The 14,689-nt window shown below is 37.7% G+C and overlaps 1 protein-coding gene across 1 annotated transcript in view; it reads left to right on the plus strand.

Moving 5' to 3' along the window:
• Nucleotides 1–14,689, plus strand: part of Pms2 (mismatch repair endonuclease PMS2) — a 133,505-nt gene that overhangs the window by 60,334 nt on the left and 58,482 nt on the right. The window contains exons 8-10 of the mRNA XM_067149397.2: nucleotides 449–686; nucleotides 12,494–13,071; nucleotides 13,241–13,389. Of these exons, the coding sequence (XP_067005498.2) occupies nucleotides 449–686; nucleotides 12,494–13,071; nucleotides 13,241–13,389 (965 nt within the window). The remainder of the gene's footprint in view (nucleotides 1–448; nucleotides 687–12,493; nucleotides 13,072–13,240; nucleotides 13,390–14,689) is intronic.

Raw genomic sequence — 14,689 nt, forward strand, 5'->3', positions numbered from 1 at the left:
GCTGAATCACAACACCATTTAGTTGACAGTGTCCAACACTAACTCCATACCGTGCAAAATTAACAGTAATTTTTCTATAGGAACATAAATTACTGAGAAAATTCAGTAAGCTTGTAGAACAATCCAGGAAAATAGATCATTGTTGTAGATCACCAGCCAATTATATTGTATTAGCTTTAGTGAACAGTCAGTTACTAGCTGAGCTATTGGTTTTCATCAGGTCTGCTAGTTGTTGCGTCCTATCATATTAAAAATGGAAATGAAATTACGAAAATTAGATTTATTCCATAGTGCACCTGTGAGTCACTGGTTTGGTAATAAATCTCTTCTATTCCATAAAACTATCCACTTTTAACTAAACTTTTTCACTAAATTTATAAAGCAAAACATGTATATTTCAATGTATCAGTGGGTATTATTGGTAATCAGCTCTTTTGTGATACTGCAGGCATCTCTCCTTTTTCTATACGAGTCTGTGCCTTCAACATACAAGATGCAAAATGTTCCTGTGGATTCAGTACCCACAGCAATGGCCTCCCCTGGGAACTTGTCTGCCTTATTAAAGCAGTGGACTCATTCATCTGCAGTTGACTCTCCACCACCTTCTACTCCTGTTTCTGGAAGAAAGAAGAGTATTAAGAGAAGTTTAGAAGTTATAAGAAATGAATCCAATAAACCACCTAAGCGTGAGTATTAAAAAGAATGACTGTGTACAATCTTGTGTGTATATCAATTCTTACTTTCTGTTTGAAGAAAGGGCATAGCAAACATCAATCATTAGTACATGTTTCATCTACCTAGTGGACATCCTCAGTTACATAACGTAAGTACTAAATCATTATTACATTTAGATAATTAAAAAGAGAACAATTGGAATTAAAATATCCATAGGGTAACTAATGCATGATCCATTCAAATTGTGGAATGAACTACCAAATTAAAATACATGAAATAGAAAGTACATCTATCGAATCGTAAAAACATCAAATATTTTTGCGTGGCAAACCAATCACATGACGTCAACACAGAACCAATATGAAACTTTTAGTTTGTAATTAAAACTAAAAGATATAGTTGTCTGTAATATCTCTTAAGCCATGATTGGTCTATTTCTAAACATTTGGATAACTCTTAGGTGGAAATAAACCTTATTATATTGTCTCTACAACAATTTTAAAATGTCCACCTTTTTAATTTGTAAAATCTACGAACCCTAGGAGTGCACTAACCATCATTAAGTACCTGAACATACAATGAATGATCACAAAACAAGCTTAAAAACAGAAAAGAAACTACACTCACCGACAAAGAAAGCGAAACACTATTTCAGACAAAATTTAATGTTAGTCCATTTGAAACCTTGTACAAATTAAATGTTATGACATTACAACAATATGGCAATGTATCGTGAGTTACTTACCGTATTTACTCGCGTATTAGACCCCTTTTTTCCCCACTTTTACAGCCAAAAATAATGAAGGGGGGTCCAATATGCGATAACGTCAAAATTTTGTGCAGCGAACACATGACTTCTAGGTTATAAAGAGCTATAAATTGTACGTGTAAACATTCTATACTATTATTTAACAAACTTAAAATGTATTTAAGTTATACTGGCTATTTTCATCGGAAGGCAGTATTTCTAAACATAAAAAGACAAAAAATGGTGAACACGACTTTTAGGCCTACGGTACATATAGAAGTCCGTTTTAGTTACTCATATCACGTCATTCGTTAAATCTCATTAATTCCTCTGGTGAGGTTGACGTCAGGAAGGGCATATGGCCGTAAAAACTCGCTACGAAGATTCGTCTCACTTCATACTCGATCCCATAGAAGAAAGGGATAAGGGTATCGTGTTATCATATAATTAAATATTGATGCAAAAGAACTTGATGGCCAGTCATTTGTCTCTGTCAGTTCAGCAGAAGGCCTACCGCACAGTAAACTTGATCACTGCTTTCATTTGAATTATCGCCTTGCGCCGCCAACTTCCCTGCCTTGCTACCGGCGTGTCGGCATTCTAAGTGACGTCATCTTCACTGCTATCTCTCGTCAGTCGCGTCAGCCATGCTTCATTGTTCATTCTCTTTGAGCCATGCACTGCAATCAAGAGCACACGAGGTCCCGTCTTTTTGAACCTTTCAAAAATAATTTCGTTCCCGACTATAGAGTCTAAACAGTGTAAATCTATTCCCAGATGGTCTCTGATATTCGCAGTTGGTGTATATGCAGCAGAAGCCACTCCTTCCGAATAAAGTCGTGCTGTAGAAGGCATGCCAAACCATCAGCTGATAACTAGCGTATGTTACGAGTTGTACTTCCGAATGTAATACATAGTAACTGGAAACATTCTTTTGATAACTGCGGCTGTTGAAACACAGACCCTTATTTTTAAGTATATTTCATGCTTGTTCTCTACATTTATCACATCAGTATTTGCGTAAACAGCTGTCCATGAGATAAGACAGACCACATTGTTTAGGTTAGGTATCGTATATTATCGCCCTAATAGTGCCAAAAGTTCGATGAAAAAAAAAAACAGGAAAATATGCCGTATTTATGGATATCTACAGGTGTGGCGGTAATGCGTTTTATTATCATAATGTTTAATTTTGTACGTTCGTTGTCTCTTTTTTTATTAACGTATACCCGGGCATGTTTTGTTTGGCGTCTCCGAAAATCGTTTAAAGTACGTGGGGACATAAAATTATTATTATTTGTTAGGTACGTTGGCGAGTAAAACAATTGTTTTAGTTGAATAGCTTTTATCACGTTTTAAACTTACTTCTCTCCAAATATTTACCTATATTGGCCCGAGTTACGAGATGTTAAACGACCACTTTGTTAATGATCTCGCCTGCTGTATAAATAGCAACAACCGCGAATATTTCTCAACTAAAGTAAACTCGTTTCCTCATCCCGAGGTGGTACAGCTCTTTTTAGACACACCCCCAGTGGAGGGGAGTTACATGTACCGCTTTTACCGCATATCAACCTTCCTGCCATTCGTGAATCTGGCAGTACGGTACCGGGAATCGAAGTCAGACCCCGGAAAACAGCAACTTCTTGTGCTAACTATTACGCTGGCGGACATTATTAACTACAAAACACAGACATATAGCATGACTGATGCATGCTCGCAGTGTGCGGGTCGGACACGAAGCTAGGCCTATTCACCTATCTGTGCGACGTCATCAGAGCTGCAGTAGACCTACGCTAAAGAGGTGGACATTTCTTAACTACGAAACACAGATGTAACGCATGGATTTGACGCGTTTTTCATTGCGTAGGTCGTACGGACGAAACTATTCACAAATTTGTGCAATGTTATCAGTGCTGCAATTAGACTTGTACCCGCTTCGAAGCGGAATCGTCATCGTTCTCTGATGAATTACGTTGGGGATCTTATAGGCGAGATTTATTTTTTTCATTTTCTTCGTCTCGAAAAGCCAGGGGGGGTCTAATACGCGAGGGGGTCTAATACACGAGTAAATACGGTAGTTCATTTGAGAAGTTTCAGCGCAGTAATTGATCAACATTACTGATCATGACAATCACAACCTCGATACTGCTGTTTCCCGCCTTTTGACAAGAATAATCACAAGCAGCTGTCTTAAGATTTATTAGGCTACTGTGAAATCTCATGCCGCTTATTTTTGTGGACATTACGGCTTATCTACAACAGTTAGTCTCGCTTCTAAATCAGGCCATAATGGCTCTTTAGCCTGAAAATGCAACAAGGGCCATAGCATTATTGGAGGATGGGCACAATATACACTATGTAGTAGACGTTATAGGTGCGTCTTGATCCAATGTGTACAGAACTGTTAAAAGGCACAGAGGGCAATATTTACACCTGGACCCCCTGTTTTGGTCATAGAAGAAACACTACTGAGCATGATCATCTCTTTCTAGTAATGCAAGTTCTTCGTGATTGACACACAACAGTTGTGGAGGCCAGTAATTGTTTGCAGCAAGTACGGTGCACAAACATCAGCGAAAGGACAGTAAGAAGGAGGTTGTATAAAGCAGATTTAAAGTCAGAGAGGCCCGTCACAGGATCTCTGCTTACATGTGAGCACTGCGCCTCTCAGATGAAATTCGTTAACGCCCATCAAAACTGAACTGTGGAGCAGTAAAGCTCAGTGCTGTTCACAGATAAATCCAGATTCTGTTTGAGGGCACCGGATGGAAGGGGGAGAGTATGGAGAAAGTCCGGGAAACGTTATTCACCTTGTCTTTTCTCTGCAAGGACACCATTCAATGGAGGCTCTGTGATGGTCTAGGCTGGGATTGCCACTGATGCGCACACGTAGCTTGTGTTCATTGAGAATGGAAGTCTGACACCCCGCTGATACATCAAGGATAACATTGCTGTTTGTGTACTTGAGTACCTGGATGAAGTTGGAATTGAGCGCACGGTGTGACCTGCTCGCAGTACCGACCTAAACCCGATAGAGCATGTCTGGGATGTGCTTGGGAGACATGCTAGGAGTCATTCCCCTGACACACTGGCTCAACTTCGGGCTGCGCTCCAGGCAGAATGGGAGCCATCGCAAGAGAACATTTGAGAGAATCATAGCTGTAACTGCGCCTAGAGATGGTAATACCCATTTCTGAGGCAATGGAAATGTGTTGAAATCTGCATACAAAACTGTGCAGAGTCCAGGTTTTGACATTTCCAAATTTGTGTTAGTGGACTGTTGTGATTGTTATGACCAACAATCTTTATCAGTTATTGTGCTGAAACTTCTCAGTTGGGCCATTTAACTTATGATACATCGTCATATTGTTGTAATGTCATAATATTTGATTTTTACGATGTTTCAAATGGATGACAATTTTGCCTGAAATAAGTAGCTTTTTTTTTTTTTTTTAGCCAATGAGTGTATATCACCATGATTATTACTTATGACATAAATTAAGCATCACCACAAAAAAGAAAAGCATCTTATTAGGAACAGGTGATCAAGATGTAGTACCAAGTCATCAACATGGGTGAAAATGTGTTAAGATCAGTTGTTTAAAGATAAAAGCATCATAAAATAAATCATCATCATCATCATCATCATTTCCCAACTCCAGTTTCCCGGGTGTGGTGTACAAGCGCTCGCCATCGCCTTCTGTTTTCGTACATCTTCTGATCCAGTACATCATCCCATTTGTATCCTCTCTTCTCCACATCTGATCTTACAGTCTCTATCCAACGTTTTCTTGGTCTTCCCTGTGGTCTTCTTTCTACGAGATTAAGGTTGAAATATTTTCTGGCAGGTCTTTCCCTGTTCATTCTCATTACATGCCCATACCACTGAAGTCTGCGTTTCTTTATGACACTGATAATAGGAACCTCAATACCAGCTACTTTCCTATTCACTTCATTTCTGATCTTGTCCTTTCTGGTTGTTTGGTTCATGGTTCTAATGAATCTCATTTCAGTTGCTTGGATTCTACTGAAGTCTTTGTTTTGTAGGGTACATGTCTCTAAACCGTACGTGAGGATTGGTACGAAGTAAGTGTAAATATTCTTTCCAAATATTACCCATTATACCAGGTGTATGCATAACTTTTTTTCCGGTTTCAATATGAGATGGCGCCAGCGAACGGTACGCAGCATATGAATTTGACACATATGTCAGTTCGTTCATCTGACATTAACCTACCAACACCCACAAGTTAAGTCCACCAACACTAGCATCTCTGTTGTATGATTCAGTGATCATGTTGACGTTTGTACCTGAAAAAGAACATTTGCAGCATGCATTGCTTTTCTTATTTAATTAAAAGGAAAAGGCTTGGAATGTCATCGTTTGCTGGTAGAAACATATGATTAACACACTCCATCGATTGGAACATGTGAGACATTACAAGATATTAGAATCATTCCGTATTGACGGTTTTCACGTTGCCGGGCTGAGTGGTTCAGACGGTTAAGGCGCTGGCCTTCTAACCCCAACTTGGCAGGTTCGATCCTGGCTCAGTCCGGTGGTATTTGAAGGTGCTCAAATACGACAGCCTCATGTCAGTAGATTTACTGGCACGTAAAAGAACTCCTGTGGGACTAAATTCCGGCACCTTGGCATCTCCGAAGACCGTAAAAAGTAGTTAGTGGGACGTAAAGCAAATAACATTATTATTATTATTGGTTTTCACGTTACAAAGGAAATTTAATATGTCCTCCTATTCAGAGACATCTCCATCATTAGATGGAGTAATAATAGTCAAACATATTTCAACTCGTTCGAGCCTTCAGTGAAAAAAGGTTAAAGTTATTTACATAATAGATTCTAAAAAATGTGTTAAAAACATAATGAAGGAAAGAATGAAAAACAAACGAGACATGACGGAAATAAAAACAATTCAATATATCCACATTTCCATCATTAGATGGACTAATAATCAACTCGCTTGAGACATCCTGGTGAAAAAGTTAATGTTATTTTGCATAATTGATGCTAAAAAATGTGTTTAAACGTAATGAAGAAAAGAATGAAAACAAATGAGACAATACAGAAACAAACAATACGTGGTTATGGCGAGGTTGTGGACCTCTTAGTATAAAACTTGCATTTTGTTATAATTAAAAAACAAGATGAAATCACTGTGTTAAAATTTCAAAATGACATTCTGTGTCTGTTGAGTTATCACAAATAATTAAGAGGGGGGTGAAAAACTTGAGAAACTAAGTTTGAGAGGAAACACGTGCCAGGTGATATGTATATGACACATAGTGGAAAACCTCCAATGAAGTTTCCCACAGCAAAAGCGTTACCCAAGATCCATAAAGCCGACATCCCCATACGACCCATTATAAATTAAAAAAATAGTCCGACTTATGACGTATCTCAGTTCATTCACAAATTCCTTAAATCACACTATCATTTTCAAGCCAATACGCCAGTGAAAAATTCCATAAAATTTTGCAATAAAATACTTTAATTTATCCAAACACCACACTCTTCATTCATTTGCTGCTACTAACATGCATGGTAATGTGCACGTTAACAGCACCATACAATTGATTAAGAACAATCTTTCCAAATTCAGCAAATTAATTATAGGCAAAATAGATTAATTTATTCAGATTCTGAAATTTACATTGAATAACAATTTCTTCGCTTTCAATAATGTAATTTACCAACAGATGGGTCTTCCCGTGGGATCACCAGCATCAGGGATCCTTGCGGATATTTACATTGATCATTCAGAACATTCTCACATCATTGGTAAGATTAACGGCATTCAACACTGGACACGCTATGCAGATGACAAGTTTGTTTTTCAGACTTCCGTGTTATTAACAGCAATACAGTACTTAAATTGATCCACATAAAAAAATCACTACAGAATCAGAAAACAATAATGCCCTTAATTTTCTGGACTTAACTATTATGCGCAACTGTAATAACATTTTATCCTTTAATATATACAGGAAACCCACCCATACCATCAATACCATCCAACAAACTTCTCTGCACCCAGACATACATAAGAAAGCAGCTTACATTACCATGGCACTCAGAGCATTAACTGTACCTTTATCTCACAAGAATTATACAAAAGAACTTAGTACTATTTACAATATTGCAGAATACAATGGTTTCTTTTTTTTTTGCTAGGGGCTTTACGTCGCACCGACACAGATAGGTCTTATGGCGATGATAACAATGGTTTCAGTAGAACCTTCATCAACAGAATCATCAAATAGATATGTCCGACTCGTTGGCTGAATGGTCAGCGTACTGGCCTTCAGTTCAAAGGGTCCTGGGTTCGATTCCCGGTTGGGTCAGGGATTTTAACCTTAATTGGTTAATTCCAATGGCTCGGGGGTTGGCTGTGTGTGGCGTATTCAACATTAGAAATCATCGTAGGTAGGGCCCTCATCTTCACAGACATGCAGGTCACCTAATAGGCCGTCTACTAGGAAAAGACCTGCACCAGGCCTCTCCGGAGGCCATATGCCATTATTATTATTATTATTATTATTATTATTATTATTATTATTATTATTATTATTATTATTATCATCAATAGATATAAGAGCAGACCCAAGACTACCCTAGAAAAAGATTCTGCTCCTAAAGAGGTTTTCACTTTCACATTCAATAATAGTAGCATTTACCAAATTAATAATATCTTTAAAAAACACTACATTAAAATAGTGTTTAGAACCTCCCACACCAACTCCAGACTTATTTTCAATCCACACATTGTCAACGATAACAATAGTAACAATAATAATAGAGATTTGAACTCTGGAGTTTACAAATTAGAATGCCAATCTTGTAATTCTAGCTATTGTACCAGTAAAAGAGCCCGACTTTAAGATTTATTTTCAATGTAAGCATGGAATAGTTCTCAGGGCTAAACTGGATTAATATTAGCTAGGGCTTGGTACAGGAGGCAGGGTCCTTTCTACAAGAAAAGTTTGAATCTGATTTGATAAGAGTTTATTCATGTAATGCATATTAAATTGCACATCACTTCATGGTAGATAGGGGTTGTCTTCCACATTGTCCTTTAAATGGCCCGGGTCTCCAGCTCACCAGGCCGCACTGGCTGGAACACGTTCCAGAAGATGCCCAAGTACTCCGTCAAGATGCGGATGGACCATCCAGGTTGGTTGCATGGAATATGCCTCAAATTCCCGATGCTCGTGATGACCTCCGCTGGTTCCTGACGATGTTGAGGGTAATCACATTACCCAAGTACAATGAGGTTGATGCCCACAAAACTCCAAAAATGTGTTCTTCGTCACTCGCAGAATTGATAAGTCAAAGTTCATGAAAACCTTAAATAATTAGTTTTCACACCATTAGTAAAATCACTAGTCAATGTTTCAATAATTCACTCTTTAACACTCATGGAAATGACAAGTCTGTGTTCATGAAGACTTTCAATGATGTTATAGTTCATCAATGGCAAAATTTACAAGTCTTTAAGTAATCACTGGCAAAAATCACAGGTTTATGCTCATGGAAACTTCGAACAAATTTAGAGTTCATCACTCGTGAATATTCCAAGTCCTTGAATAATCACTGGCGAAAAGTTAGAGTCCAACACAGGTAAATATTACAAGTCTTACTGGCAAAAAATTAGAGTCCAACACTGGTAAATATTACAAGTCTTTGAATAATCACTGGTGAAAATCACAAGTCTACGCTCATGAAAATTTTGAATAATGTTAGAGTTCATCACTCGTAAATATCACAAGTCTTTGAATAATTACTGGCAAAAATTTAAAGTCCATCACTGGTAAATATTACAAGTCTTATTTATAAAGACTTAGAAGAATTCAGAGTTCCTCAACACTCGTAAATATTACAAGTCCCATTTATAAAGTCTTAGAAGAATTCGTTCCTCAACACACGTAAATATTGCAAGTCCCATTTATAAAGACTTAGAAGAATTCATTCCTCAACACTCGTAAATATTACAAGTCCCATTTATAAAGACTTAGAAGAATTCATTCCTCAACACTCGTAAATAAAGACTTCGAGGAAATTGAGAGTTCCCCAGTGAGACTATAACCACACGAAGATAGCTTCCGACGATTATGGCAGCGAGTAGAGCCATGCTGACTACTCGACTGTCACTGACTGACTGAGACTGAGATATCAGGCTATATTGAGCCCTCCTTATATTTGGTTTGGGGACATCTACGTCACATATGCCGTGAAGCTGGTTATTTCCTAAATCCCTCGACGGATTTTCTTGAAATTCAAGCATTGCGACGTTTATGTAATTCCCTTTAAAATGACATGTTGATCAAGTCGCTACCACAATTATTATAGGAGTTTTAAAATTTTTCCTCCATCGAATGTTCCGGAAGGTGTGACGCTTGAATCTGGAACATACAAGTTCAGGCTAGCTGCACGTGGCATGACAGGCGGGTGATCTAACTAGCCCCTGCGGCATACAGCTGTTCTCAGCTTGCTCGCTCGTCCTGCTGAATGTAAACAAACCAGGCTTGCATGGAGTAATACGCGTGATGATTATATACAATTATCTCTCAAAAAATATGCTTGTACAGGTCGTAACCGGTACACTATGTCGGTCAAACAGGCTGCAATTTTGTCATAGGATACGTCCAATATCGCAACTCTCTCAAATATAATAGCTTTTCAAATATGAGTGAGCGTCATAAGGAATCCAGTCACAAGTACACATCAAATGATAAAGATCTTGAGATCTTGCATTATGAACAAAAAGGCACTTTGCTCAATGTTTTCCAGAGCATCCACATCGATATAGATCAGTTTATGAACTCCTCTCATAATATAAATGAAATCAACGAAAAAAAGAACATTCTACTTGAAACATTCATTCCATATATTTGTCAGAACTTTTATAATAAAAACAAACCCCGTCTCCATCTCTCCAACTTGTCACCACTCTCTTCTCCCCACCAGCCCTGCACTCCCCTCCCTTTCCCCCTTCATTCCTCCCATCCTCGCAAACCCAGCTGAGCCAACACTAGACTGGATCATAAGAACGGGACCGTTAAATTTGAGATCAGGCCATTTTGAGAGGACAACTACTTAATCAGTAAGTTTAAAACTTTTCTTCACACTTATTTTTTAATTATTAGCCCAAGTTTCCAATACAACCTCATTTTTTCCATTACAGTTTTGAGCTTCATTGATGGTTTCTACTATGTGTTTCATACAGTTTACTAGGCATGTCTTATCTTCTGTAACATAGCTTCTCAATTTTATCGCTGCCCTCCTGAGTATTTACAAATAAGGCAAACACACCTAGCCAACATTGGACACAAGCGTTGAGAACGTGACCACTAAAATTGAGAAGGTCAGGCCTTTAGAAAGTGCAACTATTCAAAAATTTGAACTTCACTGGCGGTTTTCCACTATGTGTCACATACATTTCACCTGACACGTGTTTCCTCTCAAACTTAGTTTCTCAAGTTTTTCGCTCCCCTCTTAACTATTTGTGATAATGACTCAAGAGAGACAGACTGTCATTTTGAATTCTTAACACAGTGATTTTGTCCTGTTTTTTAATTGTAACATACTGCAAGTTTTAGACTAAGAGGTCCACAACCTCCCCATAACTACTTATTGTTTATTTCCGTCATGTCACTTTTGTTTTTCATTCTTTTCTTCATTATGTTTTTAGCACACTTTTTAGCATCTATCATGTAAATAACTTTAACTTTAATCACTGAAGATGGGTGAAGTAAGTTGAAACATGTTTGACTATTATTACTCCATCTAATGATGTATTGAATAGGAGGACATATTAAATTTCCTTTGTAAAGTAAATGTGAGACATGGTTTTGACAATTTAAACGTGGGGATTTCAGTATGAAAGACAGTGCGTGCTCTGGACTGAAACTCAACAGCAATTGGCATAAGCATTAAATGTGTCACAAGAAACAATCAGCAGACATTTATGAGCAATGGGGAAGATCAAGAAACTTGGTAAATGGGTCCCACACGATTTGAATGAACGGCAAATGGAATATTTGCAAAGTCACTTGTGAAATGCTGCTTCAGCGCCGTGAAAGAAAATCAATTCTGTACCAAATTGTGACGGGTGATGAAAAATGGACTTACTTTGAAAGCCCGAAGCGGAGAAAATCGTGGCTGTCACATGGCAAAGCCACTCCTTCAACACCAATCCCAAATCGTTTTGGCAAGAAGACCATGCTTTGTGTCTGGTGGGACTTGTAATTTCATAACTTAAGATGGCGGGACTAGTGCGGTATTGTGTAATATGAACTCTTGAGCCCGGTGAAACCACTATCGCGCAATGCTTATGCCAACAAATTATTAATTTCAATCACACATTGATCGAAAGACGACCGGAAAGGACCAGAAGACTTGGCAAAATGATTTTGTTGCAAGGTAAAGTGATTTTGTTACTCGACAATGTGCCGTCTCATACAGAATAACCAGTGGAAGATACCTTGAAATCAGTTGAATGGGACATCCTTCCACACCCGCCGTACTCTTCTGACCTGGCACCTTCTATCACCTCTTTGCATCAGTGGGGCATGCACTTGCAGAGCAGCACTTCAGCAATTTCAGGGAAGTTGGAAAATGGCTCAATGAATGTTTTGCCGCAAAAGACAAGCAGATTTTCTGGCATGTTGTTCATAACTTGCCTGAAAGATGGGCAAAGTGTGTAGAGGCCGATGGCCAGTATTTTGAATAAACAAAAAATTAATTTCCGTTGAAAATTACTTTTTTTCTTTACCACAATACTGGCAAAAACTTATGCATACACCTGTAGGTAAAAATACAAGCATTCTGTGAAAGGAACTTGTTAAGTATTAGGTCATGATAATGATCCTTTTAAAGCAAGGAGACAAAGTGAAAAGGATAGCTGTAATGTGTATACCTTATATGAGTTGGTGTTAAACAACTAGCAGCATACAAAATGTACCCTATATTTTATATTTTTCTTATCTATCATTCCTGTCAAAGTACAAGAGCTATTTAGTAACTCTTAATTTTTTATTTTTTTTCAGAAATTTGTGTCAACAATTATTTTTTTAATAAAATTGAATGTAAAAGTGAGAGTGACAGTTCTAAAATCAAAACTGAAGAAATATTAGAGGAACTACAGGTAGAGAGAGCAGATCTTTTTGCCAGTGATAACCAAGTTTCTGAGAGTAATGTGTTTTCAGAAACTGAGGAAATTGTTTCTGACCAGAATGACACAAAGGACTGCAAATCTATTCATGATACAAGTTCTCCTGTTAAATATGAAGATAAAGAAGTGGTTAGTTTGGACACAATGAATTTCAAAAGTGAAGTTAGTAATCAGGTGTCGGATACACATATTAATAAAGAGGAGGAGAAAGTAGTAGTAGTTTGTGATAATGCAATGCTTTGTAATTCTGATCGTTTTTCTGTTACTATTGATCTTTCAATAGACCGTTTGTGTGTGCTACGAAATCAACGCAGAGAACAGACTACTTTAAATAAGAACAGAGAAAATTGTGATGACCTTCTAATTAAGTTTATGACTACAATAGATCCATCCAAAAACACAGCTGCAGAAAATGAACTACGTAGGGAAATTTCCAAAGATATGTTTGCAAAGGTAACTAATTCATGAATTTCAAGTCAAATTAGACAGGAGTCTCATTCCATGAATTTCATATCTTTTTCACTAAAATGTTCAACTATGAATTATTAATTATTCTGTGTGTTTTTCTTTTGTTCTTTTTTTTTTTTAAATAATGAACCTTGTATCTTGCTTCTTATTTTAGATGGAGATTGTTGGTCAGTTTAATTTGGGCTTCATAATAACTCTTCTTGACTCTGATCTCTTCATCATAGACCAGCATGCAACTGATGAAATATACAATTTTGAAACCTTGCAGAAGACTACAGTACTTCAGAATCAGAAGCTTGTCATGTGGGTTCCTTGTGTCATTTATTTTCTTCACTGCATGTTGCATGGAGAACGTGGTTCTTTAAAATGGGAAGTGCTGTAAAAAGTGATATGATTTTCCTCTTCCTACCCTTACCATTCATAAATGTGCAAGGTAATGCTTACTACTTACAGTTATTTTGTTGTTTACTAGTTTAGACAAGGTTTTTAAGTAGTGGGAATGAACAAGTGACAAATCAAGTTTTATATGTACAGTATATCTACATGGAAAGATAGGAACATGAATAGGATAAAAACAATGGCAGGTCGGCATCAGAAGAGGGCATAATAGGAAGGACGACAAGGACAAAATGCTTCTAATAGCTTGTTTCTGCTTCCCAGCTTCAGCAGGAGGGTGGACTTCAATGTTGAGGAGTTATCTTGATAGATCTTTATTCTATAACTGTTTGGTTCTTTAGTCTGTTGAAACTAATTTATGATTAAACTAGCTGATGTATCCGTGCTTTGCTACGGAACTAACTCTACATTGTATACAGAATTGTAGGTTAGGTAGAGTACACCTTGTGAGCAAGACTGTATTAAATTGCACAGTTCTTAACGTTACCCTGGAAACACGACTGAGAAATTACCAAACGTCTTTTCTCATATGAAGACTGCGTTAGGGAATTTTCATTCTAATGGCAGGCCCGCTTGCCTACCCTCAGTCACAATCAGGTTGGGGAATTGCATTATAATGGCAAACACTCACTCTCCACCTGCCTTTTTACATCCTGTCTTAGTAGTTTTCTCAACTGAAATGAACATAGGTCATTACAATGACATCAGTAGGAATGGCGCGGGTAAAAGCAATGATTTCACATGAAGTACTTAATCAAATGAAAAACCACACATTTTCTCACTTTTAACAAGCAGTACTAACAGCCGATCTAACAGTCCAAAGTTCCAGAGCTTGAATGACCAGGCTGCAGACAGCCGCGGTCCGTGAGCACTCTTAGTCTGTTTTGGGAAGGGGGAGGGGTCGAATAGTGGAGAGTCCCAGGGCAAAAACTATGCCCTTTTACTAATCTGTTTCCTAGGAGTACCCGGGGAGTCGGAAAATCTCAAATCACTACACTCTTGACAGAAAAATCTATCTGACTTGGAGGCAATTTCCTCCAAGCCAGAGGAGAAACCCCCTCTTCACTGCTAATTTTGAATAAAATGAATGTAGAATGTAATAAAAGTGAAGAGGAAGAAGCTCTTATTACGAAACGGCTCTTTTCAGGGTTGAATTTTGAGTTATTTAGTGAATTGTGGTGCTATAATTTGGAATATGCCTAAATTG

Source organism: Anabrus simplex, chromosome 1, assembly GCF_040414725.1.
Source record: "Anabrus simplex isolate iqAnaSimp1 chromosome 1, ASM4041472v1, whole genome shotgun sequence".
Classification (NCBI taxonomy): domain Eukaryota; kingdom Metazoa; phylum Arthropoda; class Insecta; order Orthoptera; family Tettigoniidae; genus Anabrus; species Anabrus simplex.